General features: G+C 41.2%; 1 protein-coding gene across 1 annotated transcript in view; it reads right to left on the bottom strand.

Annotated features, from left to right (window-relative positions):
• SPTLC3 (serine palmitoyltransferase long chain base subunit 3) overlaps positions 1–14165 on the bottom strand; it is a 152559-nt gene that overhangs the window by 45429 nt on the left and 92965 nt on the right. The window contains exon 7 of the mRNA XM_032248009.1: positions 6695–6800. Coding sequence (XP_032103900.1) covers positions 6695–6800 — 106 coding nt within the window. The remainder of the gene's footprint in view (positions 1–6694; positions 6801–14165) is intronic.

The raw sequence follows: 14165 nt of genomic DNA, 5'->3' as shown, positions 1-14165 counted from the left end.
ATCATAGTATTAATTAAAGTACAATAGGAAGTCTTTAAGACCTCTTGTTCAATACCCACTGCAAGTCAAAGGCTGAGGTGTCTGCTCTTTCTGTTCCTTTAGGGCAAAGGAACAAAAAGTTGAGTGACCATCAGAATCCTCTGAAGCATTTGTTAAAACACAGATTGCTAGACTCCTGCCCCAGAGTTTCTGATTCAGTGGGTATGGGGTGGGCTGAGAATGTGCATTTCTGCCAAGCTCCCAGCAGATGCTGCCACCAATGGTTGGGGACCACACATAGAGGGCCACTGCTCTAGATGCATTCTTTTGTTTTAACCTCAATTTTATTTTTCATGATATTGTAAGTTGCAAAAGCACTTCAAGTCCTGTGATCTGGGGCAGACACACGATAGAAGCTTCCATGCTAGGGCAGAGGGAGAAATGCTCTTAATTAACAAATACCCTCCTGGGACGCTTTGTTATATCCTCTGGCACAAAGGGAAAAAAAATGAAGTTTATGAATAAGTAAAATTACAATTTATATTTACATGGCACCTCTAGGACTCAATGGATTTAAAAAATCTGACTCATCAGTTCTTAGAACACTTTGCAAGCTGTGTCTATTTGCACACAGTTTTGACTGTACTGACAGGCGAATTGTATGAAAACACACAGACACACTCACCACACAAAGGAACTTGTCAGACAATTCAAGCAACCCTTTGTTGGTTCAAGAGCTCATTAATTGAATCAAACAGAGTTGAACTTCTCCTTTCCTCCCTAATTATCTATTAGATTAAATTTAATGTATTAAAAAATAAACTTAGGTGTTAGGTTGATTCAGTCAAAACAGTCCAGCTGGTTGTGTGCACAGTTACCCAGACCAACCCGTGTTGGTTTGGAGAGAGCATCGTGATCATTGGGTGCAGCATTTGTGTGTTTCACAAGGTAGTTTTGAGTGGCTGCATTCAGATTTTAATGAAATAAAGGCCAAATAGAGTTGTCTTTTCTTATGTAAGTTTGTGAGTTCATTACAACATGTTCTTAAATTAATTGCTTGTTAAAATTGTTTCCATTGAGGGGAAGACAGTCTGGCCATCTGACTGCTTACGTACTAACTGTGAACTTGGGAAATTTGTATGATGTTCTTTGCCTGTTTCCTCATATGTAATACAAACAGGACGATGGGCCCCTCTTCACAGGGTCTTCATAACAATCACTTGAAATCATGCTTGTAAACTACATGATCCATGATGGGCATTCAGTGAACTGTTATGGTCCTTAGGAGGAGAAGCGTAGGAGGAAATGACTGCATTGAGTCCTAACTTGGGAAATTGCGAGCCCTTGACAATGTTCTATGTTGAATCTTGTAGTAGTCAGGCATGTAGGTGTCATGGTGGATGTCATACATAATAAATGGCCTCAGGTCCTCAGAATTCTAGAATTTTATTCTCTTTAAAATGTTATAAGTTGGTAACACAAATATACCAAAAACCCGACTTGCCACAAACAGCCATTCTTTGTTCTGAAACTGAATTTGACAGGAGCCAAAGTTAATGTTCCACAGTGTTGTAGACACTGCAGGCAGCTAGTTAACCGTCTTTCCATGGGGCTGGTCTAGCTGATGTTAGGAGCCTGCCCACCTGGTTTATATTTCTTCCTCTAAGATTAATGACTCTACAATGCTGCTGACTTCTGGAGTTAATGCAGGGCACACATAGAGTCCTAGGGAGAACTCAACTTTTATAGAGTTATATTCACCCACACTAAGTTTTCATTTTCACAATGTGATCAAATTTGAATTCAGCCTTTTCCCACAGTGGGATATTGAGTCTCATGCAGCCATAAAAAGGCTATCTGTGTTATTCACATGAATTGCTGTCAAAAAACGGTGCCAAAAATGACATAGAAAACAAGAACAGCATTTTATTCTTTCTTTCTGAATGGAAGGTTGTGTTTTTCTTTCGACTTCAATAGAAGAAAAACAACAAAAATACAACTGTAGCTACAGATAATTCCACGAGTTAATTTGAAGCTCTGTGCAGCGACTTGAATTATTTTTAAACCAGCAAGCCAGTGAATAATTCCTTTATATCTTTTCTATTACATAATGTATTAGCTAAGTGACAAGCCTTCTTTTTGAAATCTCCCTCTCACCACCTTTCCCTCCACGTATAAACCATATTAGCCATTGGCAGGATTGAGAATTTAACCACTGGCTAGCTAACTCACATGGTGGAAAAATCTCCTTGGTGGGCCTAAAGTATAACCCAAAACAAGAAAGCAAGGTGGAAAGAGAGAAAAAGGGAGTTAAGATCAATTAACAATAAAGTAACTACCATTTTCTTATTCTTTTTCTTTATTTGCTTAAACCATAGAGATACAGTAAGAATTTACACTGAAGTTCTCAGTCCTTTAATTTACATTATTTTGAGGATAGGAGAATAGCTTACATTCTTACAGTAAATGGTCTCCTGAGACTACAGCATGTGTGCTTATGTTTATATATGTGCTTGTTTTGGAAGAGATGACTATCATTCCTTCATTCATTTTATTTTTAAAGTTTGAGTTCCAGCTACGCTAGTGTTCGTCCCAGGTTACTTGGGGCACCACAGCTCAAGGATATTTTTGAATAATTTTGAGATTCTCAACCGTTGTGAGTTGAAAAGGGATCTAAGACTTCTCAGAGACATTAAATTAGAAAAATGTGATTTAAAAATGATACTTAATGAAAACATACGGATCAGAACACTGAAATAATACTATGAAGGGTTCATGAAACTCTGAATTTCAAGTTTCAATGTCCCTGTTTTACAGTTGAAGAAACTGAGCCCTAGATAGGTTAATGGTAAAGGTCAAATGGATGATCTTACATTTTCCATGTTTACTTCATTGGATATGGACACATAGGCTGACTCTTCATTTACATGGAGTCTTTGTCCCATCAGGGCCACCTGGTTTTAATTCCAGCTGTCCTGGGGCAAGTTATCTAGGTTATCCGAGCCTCAATTTCTTCATAGTCACAGTAACTTCAGGAATACTTGGAGGCTTACTCAAGGTTGCACATGGGAAATGTTTAGCAAGGAGTAGACACATGGTCAATGTGAGTTTCTTTCTCTAATATCCACTTTCTGGATGGAAGAAGAGCAAACAGGCTTGCAACATCGATGACTTACATTTTCTGAGTTGCGACTTCTTAGGCTGAAAATCAGTGTGATGATGAAGACAGCCACTCTTGGTTGTGAGCATTCTATCTGCTTGGGCCTCTGCCAAGCACTGGTTTATATGACCTCATTGAATACTGATTATTACAAAAGTACCCTATGGAGGCCACAGGGATGTAGGTGGTGATGCCAGGATTTGAACCTAAGTCCTAGGCCTGCCTCAAAATCCTGGCTCCTCTATATTCTACATATGAATAATAATACCCATGAATGATGACATTATTATTATTAGTTTTGTGGCATTTTCTGACTTCTCAGACTGGGTATCTAGCCTTTTCTATCTTAATATCTGCCTGAAACTTTCTGATTTGGCTGATTGCTCTCTTTGGGGGATATGAAAAAATGGACATACGTGGGCTCTGTGGTCACGTATGTAGGGATACTTTACCCATGGTGGCAGACAACAAGCAAGAGAAAAAATCTGGGAGTTAAAATTCAAAGGCGGCTTTGTGTGGGTATCAACAAGATATGCATTCCTAATATACCTCTAAAAAGTAGAAGTGCATTTGTGAACTATTGACTTCACATTCTTAACCTTGGACCTTTGGAAAATTCCATGGGAAATAATTTTTTTTTTTTTTTTGAGACAGAGTCTCTCTCTGTCTCCCAGGCCAGAGTGCAGTGGCATGATCTCAGCTCACTGCAACCTCCGCCACCCAGGTTCATGTGATTCTTGTGCCTTAGCCTCCTGAGTAACTGGGATTATGGGAGTGCACCAACACACCTGGACAATTTTTGTATTTTTAGTATAAGTGGAGTTTCACCATGTTGGCCAGGCTGGTCTCAAACTCCTGACCTCAAGTGATACACCCGCCTTGGTCTCCCAAAGTGATAGGATTTCAGGCATGAGCCATTGCACCCAGCCTTGTGGGAAATATCTGGTGGTAGTTGCAAATTAGAACACCTATATAAAGGCTTTTCCTTTGAAGATTAAAGCTCTAGAACTCTTCTCTAGGCTATGTTTATTTTACAGATGAGGAAATTGAGGCCCCCAGGAGTTACTGAGGCTTGTCAAAGAGATGCCCTGTTTCCTATCTGTGAATGAGGCCTTCTAAATCTTGGTCTCATTTAAAATCAAGATTCCTGTGTGGGTGAAATGAAAGGAACCTCCTTGTGAAGGAAAATTCATAGAAAGTGGGGACTTCACTCTGTGTCATCACTAGGTCGATTGAGCCACTATGGTGGATGGCTTCCAAAGATGGCTGCCTGCAAAGCTTCCCATCCTTGTATATACAAGTGGATCCTCGATCATGGGGTAGGGTCTATTTCACCTTCTTTGGAATCTGGGCCGGCCTCATGATGTGCTTGGGCCAATAGGTCAAGGCAGAAGTAATAATGTCTCAGCACTGGCAGCCTCCACCTTTGCTCTGTTGGAAGCCAGCATCATGTTGTAAGGCTACGCAATGAGAAGAGACTGTCTATAGAGAAAGCCGTGTGGAAGACAGCATGGCACCCCAGGCGAAATCTGGTACTGAGGGCCAGATGTGCAAGTGAGGTCATTGTGGATGTTCCAGCCCCAGACAAACTGTCAGCTGAATGAAGTCCCAGGAGTGGCCTCCAACCAGCACCATGTGGAGCAGAAGAACTGCTCAGTTGGTCCACACAACCCACAGTAGCATGGGAAATAATAAATCATTATGCTTTGGGTGGTTTGTTACATGGCAGTAGGTAACTGAGCAGTCACCATTGCTAGTGCAACGAAAATTGCCATTTGGTGCCATTCTGGCTTGGAGCTGAAGTCCACGCCTGGCTCCCTTGTCCTTCTGAAGTGGTGGGTTACAGGCCTGGCATGGCCACTAACAAGTCCTGCTGCCAGAGTGGTTTCTCTGTGTAGCTGATGGGAATATTTGCCAGTAAAATGCCGGTGGTCTACTTAGTTTCAGCCATCACCAAAGTGCTTAAGACCTAACTTTCCTTTAATGGAGCCAAGTTCTGTTTATTTGCAGTTGAGTTTTGTTTACTCTGGTTAAAGGAGATGCCCAGTCAGCTCTCTCTCAGCTGATCTGTCCTCCCGCGAATCTAGGCCTGAATGACAGGTGTTTAGATAAGGGCTATTTGCTCCCTTCCCAGGCTGGCAGTAGGCACAAAATCACACAGGGAAAAAGATCCACGCTTGAGGTTACAACAGCCCAGAGTCATTATGAGATTATTTCTTAAAACAATAAGTTTAGGGCTAACGAGTTGTCAATTATACCAGAACAGGTTTTGTCAGCCTTGGCAGCATTGGCATTTTGGGCTAGATTACTGTTGTGGGGGCTGTTCCGTGCATTGTAGGATGCTTAGCATGGCCTCTGGCTGCCGTATGGCAGTCACGCACTATGCAGTTATAGCAAATGAAAATTGTCAAATGTGCCTACTCTGGGGCGAGGACAAGCTCACTGTGGAGAACTACCGGTCTAGAGTGCTACCAAAGACTTCAACAGTACAAACTGTCTGGGCTGGCTGTAGGAGGTACCGATAGGTGATGCAGAAAGTGAGCTACTGGAAACTGGCAACACAAACTTTGGATTTCCCACAGTACAACTGGGAACATCCAGAACCCTAGCCATGTGGCCGGTAAGTACTGAAGTTAAAAATGTTACAAATAAAATGAATCCAAGCTCATTATTATTATTTTAAAGTTGGGAGAATTCACTTTATTCCCCACCCGAGAAGGGATGGAGGCACACACACTTTGCTGCTGCTTGTTATTCATTCATGTAGCAGAAAAAATGTATACTCAGGGACTAATGAGATTAGCGAGCTGAAAGAAATCCTGTGTCTATTCTCAAGTCCCCTTTGTAGCCACACTCCTCGTCTTAACAGCCTTCACTTCCTTCCTTTTAATATTTTTCGCTTTTCTGTCATTATAGGAGATATCTCCCTCAATTTGTCTAACACTAGGATTGTTTGAGAATTGATTTAGGAGTGGGCACTCTGAAATAACATCTCCTTGGTTTATGGAGTAGACATCATCCCATTCCTACTCACTGGCTTTGGAACAAGAACTGCACTCCAGGTTACTCCTACCTTGAGGAAAACAGGCAGATCTTTTGTATTCTGATGCCAATCATTGACCAAGTTCACCAAGCAGCTGGAGGTTGGGTGTGCTATCCAGGTAGGGGCATCTGCACCACCCTTCAACAATACCTACTAGTCATAAAGGCAAGGAGTGTTCTGAGCTTGAATAACCCAGCTGCAAAAGGTCTTTGAGACTCTGGGGCAGTCAAAGGTAGTGGAAAGAATCAACTCAAGTTAGCAATGCCTTTCGAGGACATTTCTGAGGAAGACTTCACAAGCATGCCAGCCTCCAAGCTGCTCTGCCATATATATAGAGTCATCAGAAAGATGACACAAAACTGACAGCTCCCATTGGTGGTTATGTCTCAGGTCCCTTTGTAATAACTGTATCTAATTCATTTCCCTATTTTGCTAGGAAAGATCAGCCTTTCCGCACTGGTCAGCTTGCTACAGGTCTTCGAGTCATAAAATGTGTCCGGTTGTTTACATACCTGTAGACACCCTCCACCAGGATGAGAATCTTTTTCCAAGCTCTGCGGGTTCGAGGCTGGCCATAGACGACAGCATCTCTCAGGAGCTTCTCTAGGCTTTGTGTGTCTTTAAATAATACCAAAAAAGAAATTGAGTCATGAGAGGGCTTACTTTTTCTTTTCCACTTTCTTTTTTGAGGGGTCATCAGATGTTTTATGTTCATACTCAGACTTAAACTTTCAGAGAATGAAGTCAGAATCAGAGAACCCTTTGGGAAAGAGAGGGGTGTCTATTTTTTAGTAGAACTTAACTCTGACAAGACAAATAGCTGATTTGTACAAGCAGGCAGAGTAAACTCTCACCAGTGGGGCATGGTTTCCTAGGCTCTTACGAGGCTCTCCCCACCTGCCTTAGAGAGATTGAAATTCTACCTTAAATGCACCTCTTAGGACTAAGCTTTGTTGCAGGCTAAAATGAACTCTGAGAGACATAATACCACTCATCAATCATTTAGACAGGAGCATGTTACGGTTTGGCTGAGTTTGCACAGATCTCACCTCCTACACTTTGAGACTTGATTTCTGACATCCCCCAACCTCAGAAGATTCAAAACTTTAAAGCAGTGGGACAATTAAGCCTTTTTTTCAAAATATGTGGAGATCTCTGAACACAATCATAGCTCACAGTTATTGAGCCCTATCTGTGTGCCAGACACCCTCCTAAGCTCATTTTTTATTATACCTCATTTAATTCTCATGAGAACCATCTGGAGGAAGTACTAGTAACATTTCCATTCTGTGGGTCAGGAAACTGAGGCACAGAGAAGTTGAGTAAACTGCCTGAGGTCTACCGAAAGCAACAGAATCAGGATTTGAACCCATGCAGTCTGTACCGTGACCCATATTTGTAACACTACTACCCTTTGCTGCTTTATGTGAAAGCCTTTGTCCCTTCCCAAATTAAATGGTGATGTGGAACAAGGGAGGATGAATGTTCGGCAGAATAGTCTTAACTTCTAATGTCAAATATAACCAGATGCAGATGACTGGGCTTGGGCTGAGAGACCATTTAGAGGAAACTGCCTACTAATCTAGCTTTTTGGTATGTGTGTATGTATGTGTGTATTACAAAACTTTTAAGCCTAGCAAGAAAAAAATGGCCGAGGTTTATGGGCATACGTTTTAGAATCATTATATTTCTACTGTGTATATTTTGCATTTCCTAAGCTTTCCGTTTTTTGAGAATTTGAAATTGAATACTTGAGGTCTAGAATCCATCTTAATTTTAAAAGATGGAGATGCTACTTAACTGCTGGTTTGCTTGTTATGTAATGTTCACCAGGCATTAGAGACACCATTTAAAATGCTCAAAAAAAGGTGACATCTAGCAAAGATAAATTTTTGAGGTCAGGAGTTCAGGACCAGCCTGGCCAACTTGGTGGAAACCAGTCTCTACTAATAATACAAAAAATTAGCCAGGCGGTAGGCACCTGCAATCCCAGCTACTCGGGAGGCTGAGACAGGAGGATTGCTTGAGCCCAGGAGACGGAGGTTGCAGTGTGTGTGTGTCTATTATTTTGTTTTTATCTTTTAAGCCTAGCAAGAAAAAAAATGGCCAAGGTTTATGGGCATGCTTTTGAGACTCATTATATTTCTACTGTGTATATTTTGCATTTCCTAGCTTTCCTTTTTTGAAAAACTGAAACTGAAATACTTTAGGTTTATAATCTAATCCCACCAAGTTCACACCACTGTACTTCAGCCTGGGCAACAGAATGAGATTCTGTCTCAAAGAAAAAAGAAAGATAAATCTAACACTGCATAGTTAGTACTGGTTTTGGCCACTGTAGACAAAGCTCTCAAGAAGCAGATGTGTATTGGCTCATCACTCACTGGTCTAGGCAGAAATTAACTGCAGTTCTTGGTCTCAGTGGAGAGTCCTTCAGCTTTGTCTTTCAGTCTCCCGTCTGTGCCTGGATCTGTTTTAGGGCTTCCCCCAAAGCTGGTGAATCCATTAGTAGGTGCATTGACTTTTCCGTACTACAACCCTGCCACAATCAATGAAGCCACAAAACAGTTCTTGGAAATAGAGTTGTGAATGTATTTGTGTGTTTCTAAAAATTATCAAGTACATTTAAGCAAACCACATTTTAAATAAAGGTGCCTTCCTATGAGTTGGAGTGGGACAGGACAAGTCAGAATTTGATAGTGCAGTATCAGAACTCATCTCTGAGAGGCCCTTGTTAGCTCCGCACCTTCTAAGCTGTCCTCAGCATCCACCCCTTAGAGACTGGATATCTGCTCCTAAAATTCAGAAAAAGCTTGTGACATGAATAAGATGCTGCGTGCCAGCGAGAATTCTTGGGAATCCAAGTAATAGTGCTAATACGCGATTTGACTTCCTTTAACCTGCTTAAGAAAACGTCATACAAATAATGGAAAAATGAAGGAAATATGTATTGGAATAATGAAGAATTAAGGGACTAATTCTTTATTCAAATATATAAAGCCTCAGTTACTAGATATAGTATGCTATCACTATGCTACCAATAATATCTGGCATGATATCAGAACCAACAGATAACAAAAAAAGGTCATTTTTCTTTCTTTAATAATTAGCCAGAAATTAACTTTTTAGGTGTTATATCAGTTTAAATGTGGAATTCATCAATTTTCACCATGATCATAAGGACCTGTGGAAGAAGAAATGGAAGGATGGTGGATCTTTGTTTTATTTCATGCCACTTTTCTTTCTTTTTTTTCCCCCTTTTCACCTGCAAAACAGGCCTCACGATACCCTGGCATCACTGTTGTGTTCTTTTCACATAATATTCCCTAACTGACAAATACGTAGGGCTTTATTGTTCTGCTTGACCTGTGAGCAGCATTTGACAAAATTCAACACATACGTATCTTTTTAAAATTTCTTCCCTCTCTGGCCTGGATTCCATTTTTCATTGGTTTTTCTTATTCCTTTTCCCACTATGTTTAGTATTCTTCGTGGGTACTATTTCCTCTTTTCACCCATTTCCTTTTATGTTTTTTCCTTGACATTTTTTTTCTATTTTCTCATTAATCTTCCAGTGGTTCCCAACTTTCAGGATGAATAGAAATAATCATCTGCGTAACCAGTTAAAATGCGGATTCTCAAAATTTCTACTCAGGGATTTTGAATCAGTTGGTGTCGGACAGGGCCCGGACATTTGCATGCTCAGTACCCCTGGGCTCTGGAAGCCATAATTCAAAGCCAGACTTCTGTTTTGATCGATATGTTTTTCTAACCACTTTTTAGACAAATATGGGTATATGGAACCCATAGCAACTATGTTATTGGCCCCATTTTCCACCTTATTTGAGTCCCTTCTTTTGTGGCTTTGCCATCCCTCCCACACGCCGGTGGAGAATGCTTCCCTGCCCCTTGGCTTGGGTTTAGGCAAGAACTTGCTTTGGCTAATGGAATACAGAGAAGAGACAGTCTGCTTGTTCCAAACCTAGGTCTGAAGAGGTCTTGTGTATTTCTATTCTTGCTGTTGTGCTTCTGCTAGTGACAGAAAAAGAAATCACCCAGGCTAGCCACCTGGTCTCAGGATGGCCCCAGAAGAGGATTAATGGCACATAGGGCATGGTTACCCCAGCTCACCTGCAGTCTCCAGTGAGAAATATGTGCTGATTATTGTATACCACTGCTTCTTCCATAATAGTTGCCTAATATGATCTCAAATGACCCTTCCTGATCTAGCCTCTGCCTGTCTTTCTGACATAGTTTGTCATATTCCCCAAAACAGAGCCTCCTGACTCTCCTCCATGCTTATTTTCCTCTTGTCTGTCTGGAGAGTGCTCATTCATTACTCAAGTCTTAATCCAAACTCTTCTCATCAATAATACAGAACAGAGTTAAGGGCTTCCTCCTTGGTGTCCCTCCTGACTTGTCTGTTTTTTTTTTGTTTTTTGTTTTTTTTTTGAGACAGAGTCTCACTCTGTTGCCCAGGCTGGAGGGCAGTGACACAATCTTGGCTGACTGCAACCTCCACCTCAAAGGATCAAGTGATTCTCCTGCCTCAGCCTCCTGAGTAGTTGGGATTACAAGTGCCCACTACCATGCCCGGCTAATTTTTGTATTTTTAGTAGAGACGGGGTTTCACTAAGTTGTCTAGGCTGGTCTCGAACTCCTGACCTCAAATGATCTGTCCGCCTCTGCCTCCCAAATGCTGGGATTACAGGCGTGAGCCACTGTCCCTGGCCATCTATTCTTTTTTAAACACTTATCACGATGTTTTTTTTTTTTTTTTGCTTTCCTATGTCTCTTCCATGAAGGCAAAGACCTCATCCTTATCATTCTTGCTCTAGTCTTAATACACAGTACTAGGCTCAATCATTATCTAATGATTGCATCAATGTTCTTTTCCTGGAGAAAGAGTGTAGACGAGGAGACAGGCAAGGAAATGCCACTTGTGGCTCTAAATAACAATTATGAGAAAGGATAAATGTCTCCTGCCTACAGTATGTTTTAAAAAATTAATGACGTCTTTTGTTTTGTTTTAAACACAGGCAGATATTTTTTGAATGTTCCCAAGAGCATGTTGTAGTGTATGTTATTCACCACTAGATGGCAGCCAAGGAAACAAAAAGCAGCTGTCTTGTTTTGAAATTTTCAGGTAATAAACTTTCACTTCTTTGGATATCTTCACTTTTGCTTTAGGCAGAGGTCCTAAAATGTTGAAGAAAATCTGGTGACTGGGAGAACCAGTCTTCCTTTTCTGTCATCTTTTATTTATTATGTCTGTAATCTTTTATACTGTTATTCATCATCTAGAACCTATAGCCTATGAAATGAAGAGATGGTGAATAAAGGCATTCCTGTTAAGAATGCTTTCCCAGGCCGGGCGCGGTGGCTCACGCCTGTAATCCCAGCACTTTGGGAGGCCGAGGCGGGTGGATCACGAGGTCAAGAGATCGAGACCATCCTGGTCAACATGGTGAAACCCCGTCTCTACTAAAAAAAAATACAAAAAATTAGCTGGGCATGGTGGCGCGTGCCTGTAATCCCAGCTACTCAGGAGGCTGAGGCAGGAGAATTGCCTGAACCCAGGAGGCGGAGGTTGTGGTCAGCCGAGATCGCGCCATTGCACTCCAGCCTGGGTACTAGCTGGAATCACTGAATTGAACAGATGGAGAATAAAAAAAAAAAAAAAAGAATGCTTTCCCTTCTGGGTCTTGGAATTTATAAGTTTTGGTGCAGAAATGATACATGGTAATGTGGCTCCGAAGCCACTGAAATAAAAACGAATCCCAAGTGAACTAAATTAGCAGTCATTTAAAAATGAATATTTTGAGATTTGGAAAACAATATGTAAATTCAGAGGCTATTGTGTTGTTTTTGCATCAAAAAGGTCACTTAAACACTATGAGTCCAGGATTTTAAAATGAACACCAAGAGTCCTAAAGAGAAGTTTCTCTCCATTTTAAAAAATAACATGCAAGACATGAAAACAAGCCTTTCAGCTCAGTGGGCATGCTGTGTTTTATACATTTTGCAGAGGAAAGCAAGAGGAATTCCAATCTCTTCCAAGGCAGGGACCTCGTTGTGCTTGACTTGAGCAGAGATTTCCATGGGGTGTGGCTTTTGGTGGAGCTCACAAATCCCCAGGTCCACACACCAGGATTCTTGAGCAGAAGGAAATTCAATTAGCCTTTTTTTTTTTTTCCCTCCTGCAAGGGGTGAACTCTCTGACCTCTTAGAATCATGGAAGCTACACAGGGAAAGGGATGACTGACCTCGGCCTGGATTCTGGTCCCACCTTAGCCCCTGGTACATTCCTCTCTGATTCTCTGTGGCTCTACAAGGCTACAGTGTGTGGATTACAAACTGGCAGATTTAAGGCATTGTGATTTAGGTTCTGAAGACCTTATGGGATTCTACTGTTTCAGCAAGCTGCATGCACACATCTGCAAGCGATTTTTTAATAATGCTTATTAAAGCACGTACACTGGCATTTTGTTAATCCCCATGACACCTCTGAGAAGTAGGGAAGAACTATTAGATTTTTGTTTTTTGCAGATGAAAAAAATGAATGCCAGAAGTTGTGTTTAAAAAAAAAAACACTCCCAAAACAAAAGCCATCCAAACAAACCCATTCTTGTTGATTTAATAAGAAAATTCTGAGATATGGAAATTAAAATAAAGGTATAAATTTAACACCATCTAGGCACACACACAGCGCTATTATACAGTGTTGTTGTCAAGTCATAAAGACACACCACAGACTTAAAAATCACCATTATTTGAGCATCAATAATGCCTTCGGTGTTATTCAGCACAAAGTCTGACTCACTAAGGATGTTTCCTTTGATCTGTAGCAGACTAAGAGGATTGAGCTGGTTTGGTGGTGTATTAGTCCATTTTCACGCTGCGGATAAAGACACACCTGAGACTGGGTAATTTATAAAGAAAATGAGGTGGAATGTACTGACAGTTCCACGTGGCTGGGGAGGCCTTACAATCAAGGCGTAAGGGGACACACATGTCTTAGGAGAGCAGCTCTCGTGGTAGTGAATAAGTCTCACGAGATCAAACGGTGTTACAAGAAATGAAAATGTGGAGCCCGCATTCTGGTGCCCAGTATAAAACAGTCCTAGTCTTCCACCGGCACGGTTAACTGGTTTACTGAATTACTAAATACTTGGAATAGTCCAACTATATGTCCAAAATTACAATGAGGCTTAGGTGACGAGTGCTTGTAGCCAGGCTGAGCCTGTGCTTGTCCTTACATTCAAAACCCTAATAATAGCAAGCCTCCTGGATCTGGAAAAGCTGAAGGTGCAGTTTTGTGAAAAGAAAGCAAAAGGCAGCAAGGGACCCAGAATCTTCCAAGAAGGTAAGTTGGGCATAGTTCATAGTGTGTCTTCCTGAAGAAAAAATCCAGACATTTAGCTTTCCTTTTATCTTACTGTTGAATGGCAACACTGCTGCATATGCCAGGGCTTCTTCCTTCCTCTCTTGTGGAGCTCTGAGTTTTCCAAAAGCCTAGATCTAATGTGAGATCTTCGCTCACTGCCCATTTCTCAGCGCCCTTTCTCCTCTCCCCTGGATCCAGGGACTGAAGATTGGGGCTGAAACTCAGCCTCCACTTTCCATATGCTCCTGGTGTGGTTGGTGGTTTATTCTTTATCATCCAAGGCCCCACAAACTACTTCCAGCTGCATTTAGAGACACCCTTTGGCTACCTACTCTGTGGGTTGCTCAGCAAAAATATTTTTGTGTCTGCCTCTCAGAGGCACTCACATTTTGTATGTGAAAAGATGGTTGGATGATGAATATGAATGTTACTTTTTACTGTTTCTAGCCCTTTCTCTCCATCTGTATATCCACTCCTCTTATTCCTTTGGATGTGCAGTTTTAATCTTTCAAGATTCAACTGAAATGTGAAATAGTAAGTAGAGGGTATTTAAATAGCTATGAATGATGACAAAGAAATTATTCTTACTTTTAAGA

Source organism: Sapajus apella, unplaced genomic scaffold, assembly GCF_009761245.1.
Source record: "Sapajus apella isolate SASKATOON/1434 unplaced genomic scaffold, GSC_monkey_1.0 scaffold65, whole genome shotgun sequence".
Lineage (NCBI taxonomy): Eukaryota > Metazoa > Chordata > Mammalia > Primates > Cebidae > Sapajus > Sapajus apella.
Note: the sequence above shows the minus strand (reverse complement) of the source record. Positions and strands in the feature narration are given on the sequence as shown.